Genomic DNA, 15,894 nt, shown 5'->3' with positions numbered 1-15,894 from the left:
CTTAGATTTCTCAGAATGATCATTTTTAACATTCTTTTTAAAGTCACATTGCACAAATCATTGGGGCCTGTGAGGTTCTTCATAACTTAGGTGCCCCAAATTATCAACTTCTGACTTGGTTTTCTTGGAAGACAGGAAGTCCTTTCCTGTAGTAACACTGTAAAAATCAAACATTAAAAATATTATCTGTATTTCCAATATTAACTGTTTTCTCCTATTTACCTTATTTGTCAGTTTCCTGTTCCTGACATCTTACATCGATGTTCCACTACCCTCTATCTCTTACCTAATCAGGGGAGACCCCTTAATTAGACGTATGCATAGCTCTCCACTGCCTTCTTGTTTCCAGTCTCCATCCCCTGATAATTCCAGGTGATGTTTACGATTCAGTTTTTCAACCTTTCTGACCCCAGGGCTGATTTCTTACATAGGATAATACTGAAGTAATTAGTGCCCCGGATGTTGAATTTACTAGGGTCAACTTGATGCATTTATCATTCATTTTATGATTATTTCTTCCACTTTGCCTTTGACCTGTTCCCTCTTCACTGGCTTGTATGCTGGTTCAAGGGGCACAGAGCTCCCCAATGGCCATTGGAAGGAATGAGCTTTTACGCAGGTGCTTAGGGACAGTGGCTAGAATTAGCTGTGAGTTTCTGAAATTTGTACTTTCTCCACGTGTTTCCTCATTTTGTCCATACTGTTGAATTCTGTCTGTGAGTCTCATGAACAAGCAGTTTATCTCACATTCAGCCATAACACTCCTTCTTTTGCTGGAATTTCGTAATTTCTGCCAAAATGAATGTTCTAGTGAAGAGTCTTGGTTATGAGGAACAAAATATTGTGTAAATTAGCTGACCTGAGAAGGGGAATGTGCTGCATGGAAGGAGAGTTCTTTTGAAATCCAAGGAGAGGAAAGGAGGCAAGCCCCGGACCCACCCAGACTAGCCCTGCTGATTGGAAAGCTGGTAGACATCAAGATCGCTTCCAGAAACCAAGGGAACCATTGCTCTTCTCCCACCCTGCCCCCCAACCCCCGCGTGGTCCTCTCTCCTCCTTTCCTCTACCTCCCTCTATGCTTCTATTCAGTCCTTTCTTTGAGCTTTGCCCTTCCTGGTCCCAAAAAAGGTCTTCCTCAACATCTAAGCCTACATAACTTCTTTAGCTCATGTACTTAGCTACTAACTGACCAGTGGCTTAGTGTCCTAATTACAAAATCCTAGGATAAGAGCCTTAATTGTCCTTTTTTTTTTCTTTTCATTCAGTCCAAACAATTTGTAGACAAGCAGGAGGTTAGTTGTGGTGGTTGGAGCTCTACTGATCCAGTTGTCATCACTGATGATGATGAAAAGTGGCTGTGGAAATGTGATTATGCAGACAGACTCTTTAGAAGGGTCTAAACTATTGTAAACTACTGTGATTAATACAATTAGAATTGTAAACTAAGAAGGATGATTTCTATTCATCTCTATCCTTCAAATATGGATCCAACCCACTGCAATAGATCAAGCAGGAAAAGAATTAGCAAATTCCTCCTAGAATAGTCTTATGCCCAAGGTGTCTACCATTCTTATAGCCTAGAGAGAATGGTGAGCTATATGGATCTTTGCACGTGTCATGTACGACATTAAGTGTGAAGATGTCCAAATATTTTATCAATTATCTTGACTGTGTGAACTGCCAGCATATTTTGATTTATATCAAGATCATACTCCCATGTATTACATATTAGTGCAAAACTAGATTGGGGGAGCTTCTCTAGAAACACATCGCCATTTGTAAAACAGATTTTCTGAGAAAACTAAATCAAACACGCAATAGTCAAATATAATTAAGAATACCTTGGACTGTTCAGCTTAACCGAAGGAAAGATTTCCTACCAAAAATGCTGTGTCAGTGATCAGAATATTTCAAGGACAGCAACCATATCAGCAGTTACAGTGACTTTGTGAGCCCCCAAATTAAAGTGCTTTCATCTTGTGAGGTGGTCTCTATGGGAGATGGCTGAGAGTAGATAACCTTGAACCTGAACGGTCAGTGAACTGCATTGCTTTAGAGAAGGCAGTTGGTCCTGGTGAAACAAAGGGCCAAATACTATTTGGATGACCATTAAGAATATTTAGTTAATTGGGATAAAGTACAAGTGTCTCTTATTAGAAAATTGATACTACTACTAAGGAGTAATCTATAAATCTCACTTGAAGTTGTCAAATAGGTGATTTATTTTGGTCTGCTCACAAATTTTGTGGGAGAAAGGCAGCTGCTGGAGCCCTTCACTGGCCTCACTTGTGCGTGTGTGTACCTGTGTGTGTGCTTCGTTTTTTGAGGGGAGGCGGTGAACATTGAATTAGGAGTCCTGAAGACCCAGGTTCCATCCTTGATTCTGCTGTGACCTTGGGTAAATCATTTAACGTCTGACCCTTGGTGCTAGATGCCCTACAGATACAGAGGAAAGCACTGGAGACATTTCGAGGTGCTATAAAATGCAAGGTTGAATTATTAGTTCTATTAACTATGTGGGTTAAATTGGCTCATGAAGGGGCGCCTGGCTGACTCAGTTGGTGGAGCATGTGACTCGTGATCTGGGGGTCAGGAGTTCAAGCCCACGTTGGGTGTAGGGATTATTTAAATAAATAAACTAAAAAAAATATATTTATAAAAATTTTTAAAAATTGGCTCATGAATAAAAATAAATTATGTGGAATAACTTTGATCCCCTCCACCTCAAAAAGTAGATTAAGTCTTCATGGTGTCAAGAGAATAAGCTCCTAGAAAGCAAGGTTTTATAATGTCTTACCACTGTACTAACTTCGTGTCTGTCTCTTTTTAATGCTGCCTCTTAGTATCCGCTCCATTCAACATTCAATTAGCATGCCTGCTATGAGGTAAAGTATATTTTTACAAAATGTAGTTGATCTTCTGCTTTCTTATTCTTCCTTTAGATGTTTAACTTGAGCGGTTCTGAAGTAGGAACGTAGGGTTCTGCTCTAATCAGCTGCACAGCCCCACGGTATCAGTTGTCCGGGGCTCTCTTCCTGTGATGTTAAGATAGGTGCAAGAGAGCCATTAAAGATTTGTGCTGAAAGAAAAGAATTATCTCTATTTTCTTTTGTAAACCTCTACAATTGTTTCATGTCTTTAGTCTGTTTAATTGAAAAAGTGAACTCGACTCATCTAATAAAGCTGCCTTTCCCAGCTCTAATAGGCATCCCACCACATCTGTCTGCATTAGCTTTAGTTGCCCAACTTTTCTTCCATCCTTCCCAGTTCCACTTCCCTCACCCCACTGTGACATTTGGAGCCAACTGCGATTTAATTCTGCTATCCCCTTTCATCGGGAAACACGTGCAAGTGGTAGTATTATTATTACTGCGCTTAACCTCTCTAGAGAGGTGAGAATTTTTAACAATATATGCTTGGCTTAACCTTTAGTGTACATCAGAACCACCTGGAGAGCTCATTAAAACCCCCTGCTTGCTGGGCCCCAGCTCTGGTTTCTGTCGGCCTCAGGGGGGACCTGAGAACCTGCATTGCCAGCAGCTTCCCAGGAGCTCCTGACGCATCTGGGAACCGCCCCTTGGGACTGGCTGCCCATCACCACAGTGCGAGGGAGGAAACCCCTTGTTCCCTTCTTCACCTTTTCCATCTAGGAAATAGGAAGGGTATTCGAGGTCAGATGGATAATTTAGAAGTTTCGGAAACCCAGATGTGAACAGTGTAGGAGCTGTGATCCTCCTTAATTAATTTGGGTGAATGTGAAGGCATGGGCGAGGCCTTGCCTGGGCTCAGAGAGCTCTGTCAGCTGGGGCAGCTTTGTGATGCAGGCAAAACCACATTTCTGCGTGCCTCCCTTTCTTTCAGTCTCTCTTTCCTCGTCTCTGATGCTGCTCCCTGGTAACCAGGATCCCTGTTATGGAACCCCTGCTTGGTGATGTGGGTTCATGTGGGACTCTTGTCAGGCAACATGGGAATTTAAATTCTAGTCTTATAGTACCGTCACCAGGATTAAAGTGGCACGACTAGATGGTTGAAGTGACAGAATTGATGTTTTACCTGCCATTGTTCCCTCTCCTCACACATACTTGACTCTGTTATCCCGTATGTCTGACATGGGCTGTCTGTGGAACTGAAAGCATTGTTGTAGAAATCTTAGACCAGAAATTGATCATCTTACCTAGTCATGTCTTACCTAATTTGTGTGTATGCCTGCACACATATGTACAGTTAAATACATCTGTTTCTTCATTGATTGAGAATAATGGCAAAGAGGAATACAGTCAACTAATGATGTTTGCAAAATTGGTGAATTTTTTTTCAATGTTTCTAACAACTCTTTGTTCTTCTTTCTCTTCATAGAAACTCCCCAACTTTCAAATCATTTGAAGAAAAGGTTGAAAACTTAAAGGCAAGTAGAGATGAATAGTGATGTCTTGCTGCTTGGTACCTTAATTTTCTTTGCCATGGGTAAATTACCTCATTACTCTTTCCTTCTAAAAGTATTTCAAGAGCTTTAGTAATTTTATTCTCCACATTATTATGGGTGATATGTACTCTTTTAATCAGTATTTTTCAGTGTATGTTGTAGCATGGTAGTTGCTAAATGCTGAAAGGAAGTGTATGATTTAAAAAGCAGTAGTACTTGAGAACTTTGTGCGACTCAGATACTTTTATAATTGGACAAAATTTAATACAAATTTTATTGTAGAAAATTAACAAGAACATTACAAAAGCACAAAAAAGTAACACAAAAAAAGTTGGTCCTACCTTGTAGAGTCAGTGATACCCTCGTAGAGTCAGTGATACGTATGTAGTAGGACTACGCCTTTGTGCTTTGAGAAAGAATTAACCAAATAGAACATAAACATTTTCCTGTGTCATTAAATATTCTTCCTCAATATTATGTTTAATGGTTGCTTGCATGTACCCTATGACAGATCTTGTTTGTTCAATCCTCAGTTATTGGGCATTTTTATGATGATGATGTCATGGTGATCATTATCGTTGATTCATGGTTTTATTTTTTGATGGCTTTGATGTCAGTGAAGGTGGGCATTTTCCACGACTAGCTTTATTAATTTGTAAATGGTATTTTTAAGATTATTTTCAAAACTATAAAATGACTAACTCTTAGGATCACAGGTGACCAGAAAGGTTGTCTAGTTCCCAGCCACTGCCCAGCCTTCTCTACAGAGTTTGTGCAAAGCCACTATTTCATTTCTTCTTAAACTAAATCTGATAAGTACTGTACATGTTTTTAAGGATTAAAAGCATTATCTTAAATGCTTTATATAAATCTGCTTAAAAACAAATATTCAGATTTAGCCTTTCAGAATTGTAACTGAGTCACTTATTTCTAACTCCATCTTTCTTAAATTGCAGAAGCAGGGGATGCTTATAAAAAGAAAACCAAACACTGTCCCGTGACCTGGATCTTTTTTTCTTGCACAGACACGAATACACACCTTTTGTCTTTCTACATAAATGTGTAAACATTTTTAGAAAGGAATCACACTGTACACACAGTCCTATAACTTGGTCATTCAGCCCCCATTAGCATATATGCTCTATGATCCCACAGACATGGGGACTATTCTTTTTACTCACTGATGCTTCTCAAGGGCCTAGAATAGTCCTTTGCACATTGAAGCTCCTCCCCCTTTTTTTTTAAAGATTTTATTTATTTATTCGACAGAGATAGAGACAGCCAGCGAGAGAGGGAACACAAGCAGGGGGAGTGGGAGAGGAAGAAGCAGCCTCATAGCGGAGGAGCCTGATGTGGAGCTCGATCCCATAACGCTGGGATCACGCCCTGAGCTGAAGGCAGACGCTTAACCGCTGTGCCACCTAGGCGCCCCCATTGAAGCTCCTTAATACATATTTGATGAGCAAATATATATCCTAGTTGTTCTTCTAGGTCAGTATGAGACCTGCTTTATTCTTTTTAATGCCTTGTCATGTATTTGAAACAAACTGTACGTTGTAGAAGTCAAGGCTTACTATAATTCAGTTCTCACTATTTGAGGTCTACTGTAAGCCTCTCCTTGAGATCTGCCTTAAGCATTAGTTTTTGAAATGATCGGTTGGAAAACCAGACAACTGTATTCTTTTGAAACCGAAGATGAGGAGAAATGTCCGGGTCATTTACTATATGCCCTCCCTCTGAGTATATTTAGTTTATATAAATTGTGGTGAAACTTGGCTTTTGAAACATGATTAGGCACCGTTCAGATAAAAACTTGTAATTTTTAAAAGTAAAGTTTATGAAACATCCCCCCAAAAGGCTGTACAATATAGTTGTATGCTCGGGATATGATTTTGCTTGATTACATTTATATTCAGTTAAACATAGGATCTACGTGTAGTTAGATTTAGATTTTGGATTGATTCCTGGGTCTGACTACTGAGCATTTACCTTGTGCCGGGGGTAGGCCCTGGAGATACCATGGTGGGCAAGAGACACAGACCGTGTCTGCAAGATGTGTAGGCAATTTAATAGCCAATGAGAATAAAGTGAGGTAAGGTGCCGTGACAGGGAAACTCGGGGGTGCAGTGGGACCAGTAGCAGGAATGTGTGACCTAGGCTAGGAGGGAAGGTAGGAGAGGGCTTCTTCCAGGACACAGTAATATACATGGAGGCCTTTAGGTTGAGGGGAATTTTTGAAGCTTTGGATCCCTTTTGAGGAATGCCAGGAACCTCACTGTGCTCTAAGGTAGTGAGCAGGAGGTGAGGCTAAGGTGGTGGGTAGGCCGCAATAGAGAACTGGGACCTAGGGCAATGGGAAGCCTTCGAAGGATTTTAAACAGTGTGGGTAGTGTATCCTGTGCCTTTTAGAAGGATCACTGGTGCCCTGCAGATCTGAGGGGAGGAAGATTGGAGTCAGGGAGACTAGTTAGGAGGAAGGAGTTGTAATCCGGGCCAAAGGTGGTGATGGAGTGAATTAAGGTAGTGCTGATGGGACAGGGTTGAGCGATATTTAGAATTTAGAAATGACAGCCCAAAAGTCAGTGATTGATCGGATGTGGCACAAGATAGGGAAGGGATCAAGGATGACTTCCAGGGATCTGACTGGGCCAACGAGGTAGGTGCTACAGCCGTTTAAAGTCTTAAAGAAAAATAGAGACAGGACCAGTTGTGGGAGGAGTTCAGCATGAGACATGTTGAATTGCAAGGGTCTTAATATTTTCCTCTAATTAAGAAATGTGTTTTAATAAATTTAATAAATATACAGTAGACACGAGTTGTGCAGACTTTCCAAACAATTCAAAGATCAGGATGGGAAACCAAAGAGAGTGAGAGAAAATTTCAACTGGATTCCAACTGATATCGTGTGTCTGTGGCTAGTCAGTTAAGATTGAGCTAAGAGCGGGGTCAAGTTAAACCTCCTGTGAGTTGCACTGTGAGTTACTGACCGGTTTCCTAATGTTAGTCAGCTGTCCTGTTGGTCAGTAAGGAGATGTAACAGAGAGAGAGTAGATTTATCAGTGTTATTAAGGATGAAGTGACATAATAAGGGTTTTGAAAAGCATAAAGTATTACACAAATGTAAGGCAGACCTATTCATGCAGACAGATGTTTATTGACAAAATTTCAGGCCAGATAAATTGGAGTAGTGCTTCACAAACTATAACTTGTCTAGGAAGCCCCTGGAGATCTCTGTAGATGGAGGTAGGGAGGCTGGTCTGAGCCTGCATGTCTAACAAGCTCCCAGGTGATGCTGAGTCAGGCTGTGGGTCCTTGCACCACACTTGAAGTAGCAGCTGGTTAGAAAGTTTACACTGTAACTGGGAAAATGGATCTGTTTCTTTGCTTTGTCGTATTCAATATTTCTTGAATGAGTGTAGCCGAATGAATAATCTGATGGAACGCAAAGTGTTACCCAAATACAGAGAGACTTCCAATAGATATTTTAGAATAATAAGTCTTACGAAGCTTTCCAGACGGATTTTCCCGGGAAGAACTATGAACAGGTGGAGAAAAAAGAGGAGGGGTAGAATCTACCAATCGGAAGATTTCGGCAGAGGAGGCTGCACGGTTTTCTTTTTTTTTTTTTTAAAGATTTTATTTATTTATTCGACAGAGATAGAGACAGCCAGCGAGAGAGGGAACACAAGCAGGGGGAGTGGGAGAGGAAGAAGCAGCCTCATAGCAGAGGAGCCTGATGTGGGGCTCGATCCCATAACTCCGGGATCACTCCCTGAGCCGAAGGCAGACGCGTAACCACTGTGCCACCCAGGCACCCTAGCTCCACGGTTTTCTATTACGTTGCACGGAACACTGCGACAGTACTGAATTCTGTGTATACCTGACCGTCACGGGGCTACTAGGTTCCTGATTGGTGTGTTCTTCAAAGTACAATTGAGTTACTTTTTTGCAGAGTCAGCTGAGTTTCTGTTTCATGCTGTCTTATCCTTTTTGAACTTTTTTTAAAGTCTAAAGTAGGGGGAACCAAGCCAGCCGGCGGGGATTTTGGAGACGTCTTGAATTCGACTGCAAATGCCAGCGCCAGTGCTGCAGAGCCTCTTCCAGAACAGACGCAGGCGAGCCCGTGAGCTTCTCGCCGGTGTCCCGCTACCCACTGCCAGATGCTGCAAGCAAGATCCAGGCACATCGTGTTGACAGTTGTTGCCGTGAATTTCCACCAGATGTGCTTTTCCTTAGCTTTACATATTCATTTGACCAAATAGTTTGTGGGTTGGACAAAATAAAAATATCTTCACCTCTGTTCCTGGGAAATACCCTTTCCTGTGCATTTAAGGCCCCTGATTTGGGAAACACCATCATAAAAAACACATGTAATCCCTGGGGATCCTCATTAGCATGCTCTAAGAAGCTTCAGGTTATCGTAATTGCTTTCCTACTTGACAAAATCACTCTGGATCAGGATGCCACTTTGATCTTTGTCTTCAATACGATTTTCTTGTTTCCTTCTTGAACCTCTGTGTATTTGATTGCTAACTAAAATTTTCTTTAACATTTCCTGAATCCTGGTTATTAAAAGTTTTGGCATAATTTTCTTTATCTCCGAGGGAAGAACGACGAGCTACAAAAATATTTTTGTGTAAACATTGTTCTGGTAGAAGGTATCTTATATCTTGTGTGTCTGAAGACAGCGGACTAAATCAATCCGCTCTACGTGCAGTTTGTTACAGTTTGGTAAGTGACAACAGGTGCAGTGGTTCAAAGTCCTTGGTGACTTGAGAGTGGAACCCTCACATCCTCATCACCATTTGTGACAGTAACCATGTCAGTGTGTTTGTTATAATGCTACTTCCCTCAACTTACTTTGCACGAGACTAAATTTCTAGTTTCAGAGTAAGTTGCAAAATAACATTTTGAATCAGGCATATCGTCATTATTACCAGTAGGTTGACATATGAACGCTCTCATGTTCCATTCAAAAGCCTGAACGTTTTTTAGATCTCAGTACCTGTACAAATGCTAAAATCAATCACATTAGGGGAAACGTTGCTGTCTTCATTTAATTCATTTAGCACCATTTAAAAATAAGCACACAAAGTTGTATGACTAATATAACTTGAAAAGATTTTATACTAAGGGGTTGGTGGTAATGCCTGAGGATTTAATGCATTAATGAAAATCAAAACTCATTGCTTTCTACTTAATTTGTTTTCAGTGTGTTAGAAATTATAAAACGATTCTGTAGACGTTGCCCCCCTACTTTGAAAAAATGGCAGGGCTGAATGAACCAAAGCCTCTAGAAGTATCTGCATGGAGGCCAAGGTACTCTATTCTAAAGCTACGTATTCATCACTATTACCTTTTCATTCTGTGTATGGTTATGGCCTATAATGTTGTATTTGTTATTTATCAAATTGTGATTGTTTTAGTCTTGTTTATGCCAAATGTTAATTGCCAAGCTTGGAGTGACCTGAGGCATTTTTTTTTTTTAAAGCATGACTAGATTTACTTCAGGATAAATTATCTTACGAAAACCAAATTTGAAAAGCCACAAGTGTTGATTGTTATGAGTAACATGCTGCCGTTCTTGATTGCTAGAGCTTTTGTTATAGCACTTTAGACGCAACTGAAAATACGCTCTATTAAATGTGAAAAGCCTAATAAATTCTGTGTATCAGTAGTATAGGTCTCAATATTTATTGTGAGACCAGTCGTCTGGAAGCAACTTGTATTAAATAATCAACTAGTGTCTATGCAAAAAAACCTTTTCTTTTTTAACTGCTTTAAATCACTGCTTAATGGTGTCAGACTAACATATAAATTATTTCCTTGAAGAGACTTTAAGGCAGTTGCCCAGTTGTTGAAGCGCTGTCCAGGAGGAGTGGATCTGTAAAAATTTGTCTTTTTATAAAATACTGTGGTTACTCATCATAACTGTTAAATTATTTTTTCCAACTAGTCTTTCATTTTTTTTTTTTTTAAATCACAACATCATCTTTTCATCACATTGTTTCTTGGGTGTCCTGCCTTGTTACTATCTTTCAACTTCGGCTGAGTGAAATATATTCAGATTTCTACTTTAAAATGAGAAATGATAGAATAAGGAGTGGAAAATGGGGATGGGAGTGTGTGGGTGTTGGTGATGGTTGGGAAAGAAATTGGGAGAATCGCTTTTCTAGACATACCTATACTTAATTTTAAATGATTTAATCTTTTGCAAAGTACTCTGCATCTTAAAAGTAGTAGTAAAAAGTAGTGAGAGGTTGAATTTAGAAAAACAAACACATGGACTTAGAAGTATTATTCAAAGTAGTCTTTGTGGAAGATTCAATATTACGAACTCACAGATATTTAAGAAATTTGGAACACAGTAATTACTAAAAATACCAGAGAGGTCCTGGTCACTCTGTTGAATTTTGTGTTTGACACTGTAAGAAAACAGTAACTTGAGAGTGAAATCTCAGATGTTTAAGAGTTCAGGAAGTGTGACAGAAGAAAATAATCCCTGAAATTAACCCTTTTTTAGAAAAGGAATCTCTTCAATTTATGGAGTTTATGGAAAATAAAGCAAGAATTCTCATGCTTGTGAGGTCGAAATAATGGAAGAGAGAATTCACTGGTCTTTTAGTTGCTCAAATAGAGAAGAAAAAAAACACCTTTAATTTGGAATCACTGTTTCTGGATCTGTTTATCATGAAATGCACACTGTATTTTTTTTTTGTATAGTATTTGAAAACAATAAAAATTCTGTAATTTGGGTGTGGGTTCTTTTGTATGTATTACATGTCAAGGAAGGAGGTGAGTTCATTATTACAACTTGTTTCCAGACACTTCATATCCTAGATATGGAAAAAAACCAACAACCCATAAGTAGCTATATGGAATTAGTGTATCAGAACTGAACAAGCTACATGTTGACTATAAGTGACTATTCGCTTTATGTACGTAGAGGAGATGCTGCATAAGGTCCTTTGTCAGCATCACATGTGTTACTTTATAGCTCTTAAAACCCAGATGAAAAATCAGATTTTTTTTTTTTAAATATTTTTTGACAGAGATAGAGACAGCCAGCGAGAGAGGGGACACAAGCAGGGGGAGTGGGAGAGGAAGAAGCAGGCCCATAGCAGAGGAACCTGATGTGGGGCCCGATCCCATAACGCCGGGATCACGCCCTGAGCCGAAGGCAGACGCTTAACTGCTGTGCCACCCAGGCGCCCCGAAAAATCAGATTTTTTTGCCCGTAGCAAAGAAACATTTGGCGATTAATTCAGGACTGTCGCATTGTAATTGGATTAATTATAGAGACCATGTTGGGTTAGAGTTAATATAAAGCATTATCACTTTTTAAGTAAACCTGCAAACCTTATACAAATAATTTCTAGATTGTTCAGACTCTGAAATCAAAATGAACCAAAATCAGAATGAGCGGAAAGAACTCACTCTTAGTTTACAGGCCTTCAGAAGGCAGGGCCTGCGAGTACCTATCACCACCCAGGATTTCGTACTTAACATAAATGCTACTTGGTGACTAAATTTCTTGCCAACTCTCATACATAATTTTGATTTCAGAATGAGGTTGATTGGTAGTGTGATTCTTTTAATTTGGTGGTTTTCCTAGCATATAGTACAAATCCAACACAATTTTGTTGGAATATTTTAAGTGGGTATGATCTTTCACTTTAAGACTCTCCATTTCGACATGCTTTGGTCTTCTCCTTGGTTTTTAGGATCAATTCTCTATTCTTATTTCCAGTTGGACTATTTTCTGACATTCTCTTCTTCCAACTCCTTAAATGTTATTGCCTGTCCCTATTGATCTTCCACATGTGATCTCCTTAATGATCTTAGTCATTTCAGCCATAGAAATGAATATCTTTAGAGTAATATTATTATCTTCCTAGTATATCACTAGTCCTACCCTTTTTTCTAGGTTTTTATGTATGCTTTAAGAGACATGAATTTCTAATTACTTCCTGGTCACCTCCACACTGACATTAATAGCCACTATTTATTAAGCTTTCAGTAAGTGTTGGACATTTTCACTCATTTCTCTTAAGTCTTTGTTCAAGGTTGTGGCAGTGTAACCATTTTATAAATGAGATTACAACCATCAGAGGTGGAGCCAGGATTGAACTACATTCTGTTCACTTTTCCTTGCCATCCACCATTACTAATATTTTTACAAAGTGTACTAACAATTTGCAAGCTACAGGGGAAAAAAGAGGATTGTATTTTTAATAAAACAAGAAGGAAGGTGTAGTGCAAGGAGTAGAGCAGGATCAGAATGCCTACGGTGCCATCAAGATGTCAAAATACTGCCATTAGAGCTGATGTTACAGTTGGTGTTGGTAGAGGCTAGGACAAACTGTGTAGATATCTCCTTGTTGATTTGCCCAGTCCTTTACAGTCCCTCTTATTTCATACTTCTGATGTTCTAACAAGGTAAAGAACTAAGCATAACTTGAAATCAGTTGATAACAAACTTTTATTCATTAAAAACCTCAGGATTTGTCCCAATGTCCATTGTCATAATCCTCAAGGAGTTTACCTCATCTGGCTAAGGTAGGACATGAATATAAATATATTCCTCAAGGAGATTACCTCATCTGGCTAAGGTAGGACATGAATATAAATATATCTATTGGATTTTAGAGCTGGGACTTTAGTAATCTCATTTGTTCTGTAGCTGTTGATTTACTTAAATTTACAAAGCATTTAAAATTTAGCAGGGGGTTAATGGCTTGGTTTTAAGGTGAGGAAGCCAAATCATTAAGTTGGTTTGCCTGAGATCAGGATTACAGTCAGAACTAGAACTAAGAAGTTCATGAGGTCCCTGGCCAGTGCCCTTTACAATTTACTACTTTTTCCTGAAGGGAAGTATAAGTAGCAGTAGCCACAGATAACAATGCAAAAATGTCTCAGGTGAGACTTCATTAATGGTCAAAGGAAATAAATGGCATAAGTGCTAAGAAGAACACCCTGGAGTGGAATCTGTCTTAAGCCTGCTACCGAATTTGTAACCATTACCCTACAGTTGGCTAGTAGTAATAAATTGTATGTGATTCATACAATTACGCACCATTCCAAGGTTAATGTACTTCTGTGTAGTCTAACCATGCAATTGATGAGAACATCAGAAAGATTTAAAATCTGTAGTCAGATATTAAAATAAGGGCTGTGGTCATACATAAAAACTCGTTCTGTCAAAGTACTTGCAAATGGACTGTAAAGGGGCTTGCCACCTCCCCTAAAATAACTGGATTAATATGAAACATAGGTAGAAGATGGACGGACAGCTTAGTTTGCAAACACTTCTTTAAGTATGATGTTAGGCTCGGTTTTGAAAAGGGTGGGCAAATTCTGGGAATTAACATTGATGAGGAAAAGGGAGAAAATCATGAGTGAGGGTGGGTTTGTCTGGTGGTGTCTAGGCGCATTCTGAAATACAATTGGGAGGAATTGTAGCCATCTACAGGTGACAAAAACGTCTCAGAAAGATGAATTTTTGAAGGTCAGTGGACCTCAGAATAAGCAAAAAAGACACACTTGGATCCAGGATTTCACAAACGTTCAGTGAACCCCACTGTATGCCCGATGTCAGGGATCCAACAGCAGAGTTTACAAATTTGGGAGAGCCGACACAAAACAACCTACGTAAGCTATACAGCAATATTAAGAATGCTAAATGGTATAAAGGAAACCCGGGGAATCCGATAGTGTCTCTGGGGTTCCAATTCTAAATAAGGTAATCATGGAGAACTTCATAATTGAGCAGACACCCGAAAAACAAGTCTAGCGGGCATCTGGGGTAAAAACCCAGGTGGTGGAGCTAGCAAGTGTCGCAATACCAGAATTTGCAGCAGGACAAGGGCCAAGCGATGCTCAGAGGAACGAAATTCCTGCAAGTCAAAAACACTTTCCACGAAAAGCCTAGCAGATCGCTGCCAGTAGGGGACCCCTAGGCATCAACGATTTAATTCACTCTCCCCATCCACATCCGTCCCACGCACACTCCTGGATCGCCAGGGCTCGGCGAGTGGGCGGACCACTCGTTGCTCCGCCCCGTGGCCTGCGCGCTTGCGGAGAGGTCCAAGGTCAGAGGTTGCGGAGCCGTCATGGCGGCGCTGTGTCGGGCCCGTGCCGTAACTGCCGAGAGCTCTCTCCTGCGACTGTTTCTCTTCTCTCGGCCTTGTCGAGGCGCAGGCACTGAAAGTAGCTCCGGGAGTGAGAGTTCCGATTCCACAGAGCCTAAAATGCGCCAAGGCGGCTTCGCGAGCGCTTTGGAGCGGCATTCGAAGCTGCGGCAGAAGGCGGAGCTCGAGAAGACAGTGAGTGGCGGGAGCTTGCCAGAGACGCGCTGGATGGGGCTAGGGTTTGAGGGGAACCCGGGCGTGGTGGGTGGAGTGGGAGTCGGGGCGGAGCCTGGCGTACGGCTGGAGCTAGGATTAGGGGTGTGTCTTGGCCTAGCAGCGGGCTAGTCCGAAGAGAACTAGTGGTTGGTGTTTTTCTCCGTTTGTTGTACTTCTGTGCGGCATTTACGTGCTGGACCGCCTTTGTCCGCACTCCTTTGCGCCCATCTTCCTGGGTGAGTGCTGAACGGGAAACCAGCAGGGAGCGCTGCCAGTGAGGCGGTCTAAGGCGACTCTGCTGGGTCTCAGAGCAATTGGATTCACCGGGAAAGGCTGAGCTGTCTGCCGTCTAGTTCTTTCTACACAGAAGTTCCAGCGTGTAGCTGGGTGTCTGGCGTGCAAGGTTCTTTATAAATATTTGTTATTTCAGTGAATAGGTGAAAGAGAATTACCGTCTCTATGAACTTGAGCAAGTGATTTAACTTGTCAGTGCTTTGCTTTCCTTTTCTCTAAATGACAAAAAAAAAAAAATTCCATGTGTCTCAGGCAATACTTTGTAAAATAGATAAAATTATTAGATAAGTAAAATGGAAGAGAGGCATACATACGTGTCACAATTTTTATTAGATTCAGCAGACATGAAATTGGATGTCTGGCAATGTTGAATTATATAAAAATAACCGCTCTCCATTTCTGCACTTATTTCTTTGGAGACCAGCACCAAACAGTTAACAAACTGGCAGTGTCCTGGATTATAGAAGACTACCTGGAATTTAGCAATTAATTGTTAATAGTTATTATTGACAAAATTTTCCTAAAATCCAAGGATTAGAAGAAGCCAGCTGCATTAGGTTTCTATTTGCTTCTGTACAAGTTACCACACATTTAGTGGTTTAAGACAACACAAATTTATTATTTTTAGTGCTGTAGGTGAGAAGTCTGATTGAGGCCTCACTGGGCTAAAATTAAGATGTTGGAACAGTTTTGTTCCTTTCTGTAGGTTCTGGGTGGGATCTGTTTCTTTGTCTTTCCAGCTTGTAGAGGATGCCTGCATTCCTTGACTTACTGCCCCCCTTCTATCATTTTCAAAGCCAATAACAGTAGATTGAGTCCTCCTCACATCAT

At 40.4% G+C, this 15,894-nt stretch overlaps 2 protein-coding genes across 6 annotated transcripts in view; both read left to right on the top strand.

Moving 5' to 3' along the window:
- TPD52 (tumor protein D52) overlaps window positions 1-11,177 on the top strand; it is an 89,601-nt gene extending 78,424 nt beyond the window's left edge. For 3 of the 4 annotated variants that reach the window (XM_034668233.1, XM_034668234.1, XM_034668232.1), the window contains 3 exons: window positions 2,844-2,885; window positions 4,357-4,405; window positions 8,431-11,177. In XM_034668233.1, the coding sequence (XP_034524124.1) occupies window positions 2,844-2,885; window positions 4,357-4,405; window positions 8,431-8,550 (211 nt within the window). In that variant the 3' untranslated portion in view covers window positions 8,551-11,177. The remainder of the gene's footprint in view (window positions 1-2,843; window positions 2,886-4,356; window positions 4,406-8,430) is intronic. The other variant, XM_034668235.1, reaches the window with a different exon arrangement.
- Window positions 11,178-14,494: 3,317 nt separating this feature from the next.
- The window catches only part of MRPS28 (mitochondrial ribosomal protein S28), a 114,349-nt gene continuing 112,949 nt past the window's right edge, over window positions 14,495-15,894 (top strand). Inside the window, exon 1 of one of the 2 annotated variants that reach the window (XM_034668231.1) lies at window positions 14,495-14,748. In XM_034668231.1, the coding sequence (XP_034524122.1) occupies window positions 14,536-14,748 (213 nt within the window). In that variant the 5' untranslated portion in view covers window positions 14,495-14,535. The remainder of the gene's footprint in view (window positions 14,749-15,894) is intronic. The other variant, XM_034668230.1, reaches the window with a different exon arrangement.

This window comes from Ailuropoda melanoleuca, chromosome 9 (genome assembly GCF_002007445.2).
Source record: "Ailuropoda melanoleuca isolate Jingjing chromosome 9, ASM200744v2, whole genome shotgun sequence".
Classification (NCBI taxonomy): Eukaryota; Metazoa; Chordata; class Mammalia; order Carnivora; family Ursidae; genus Ailuropoda; species Ailuropoda melanoleuca.
The sequence above is the reverse complement of the archived record's forward strand: the minus strand, read 5'-3'. Positions and strand labels throughout refer to the sequence as shown.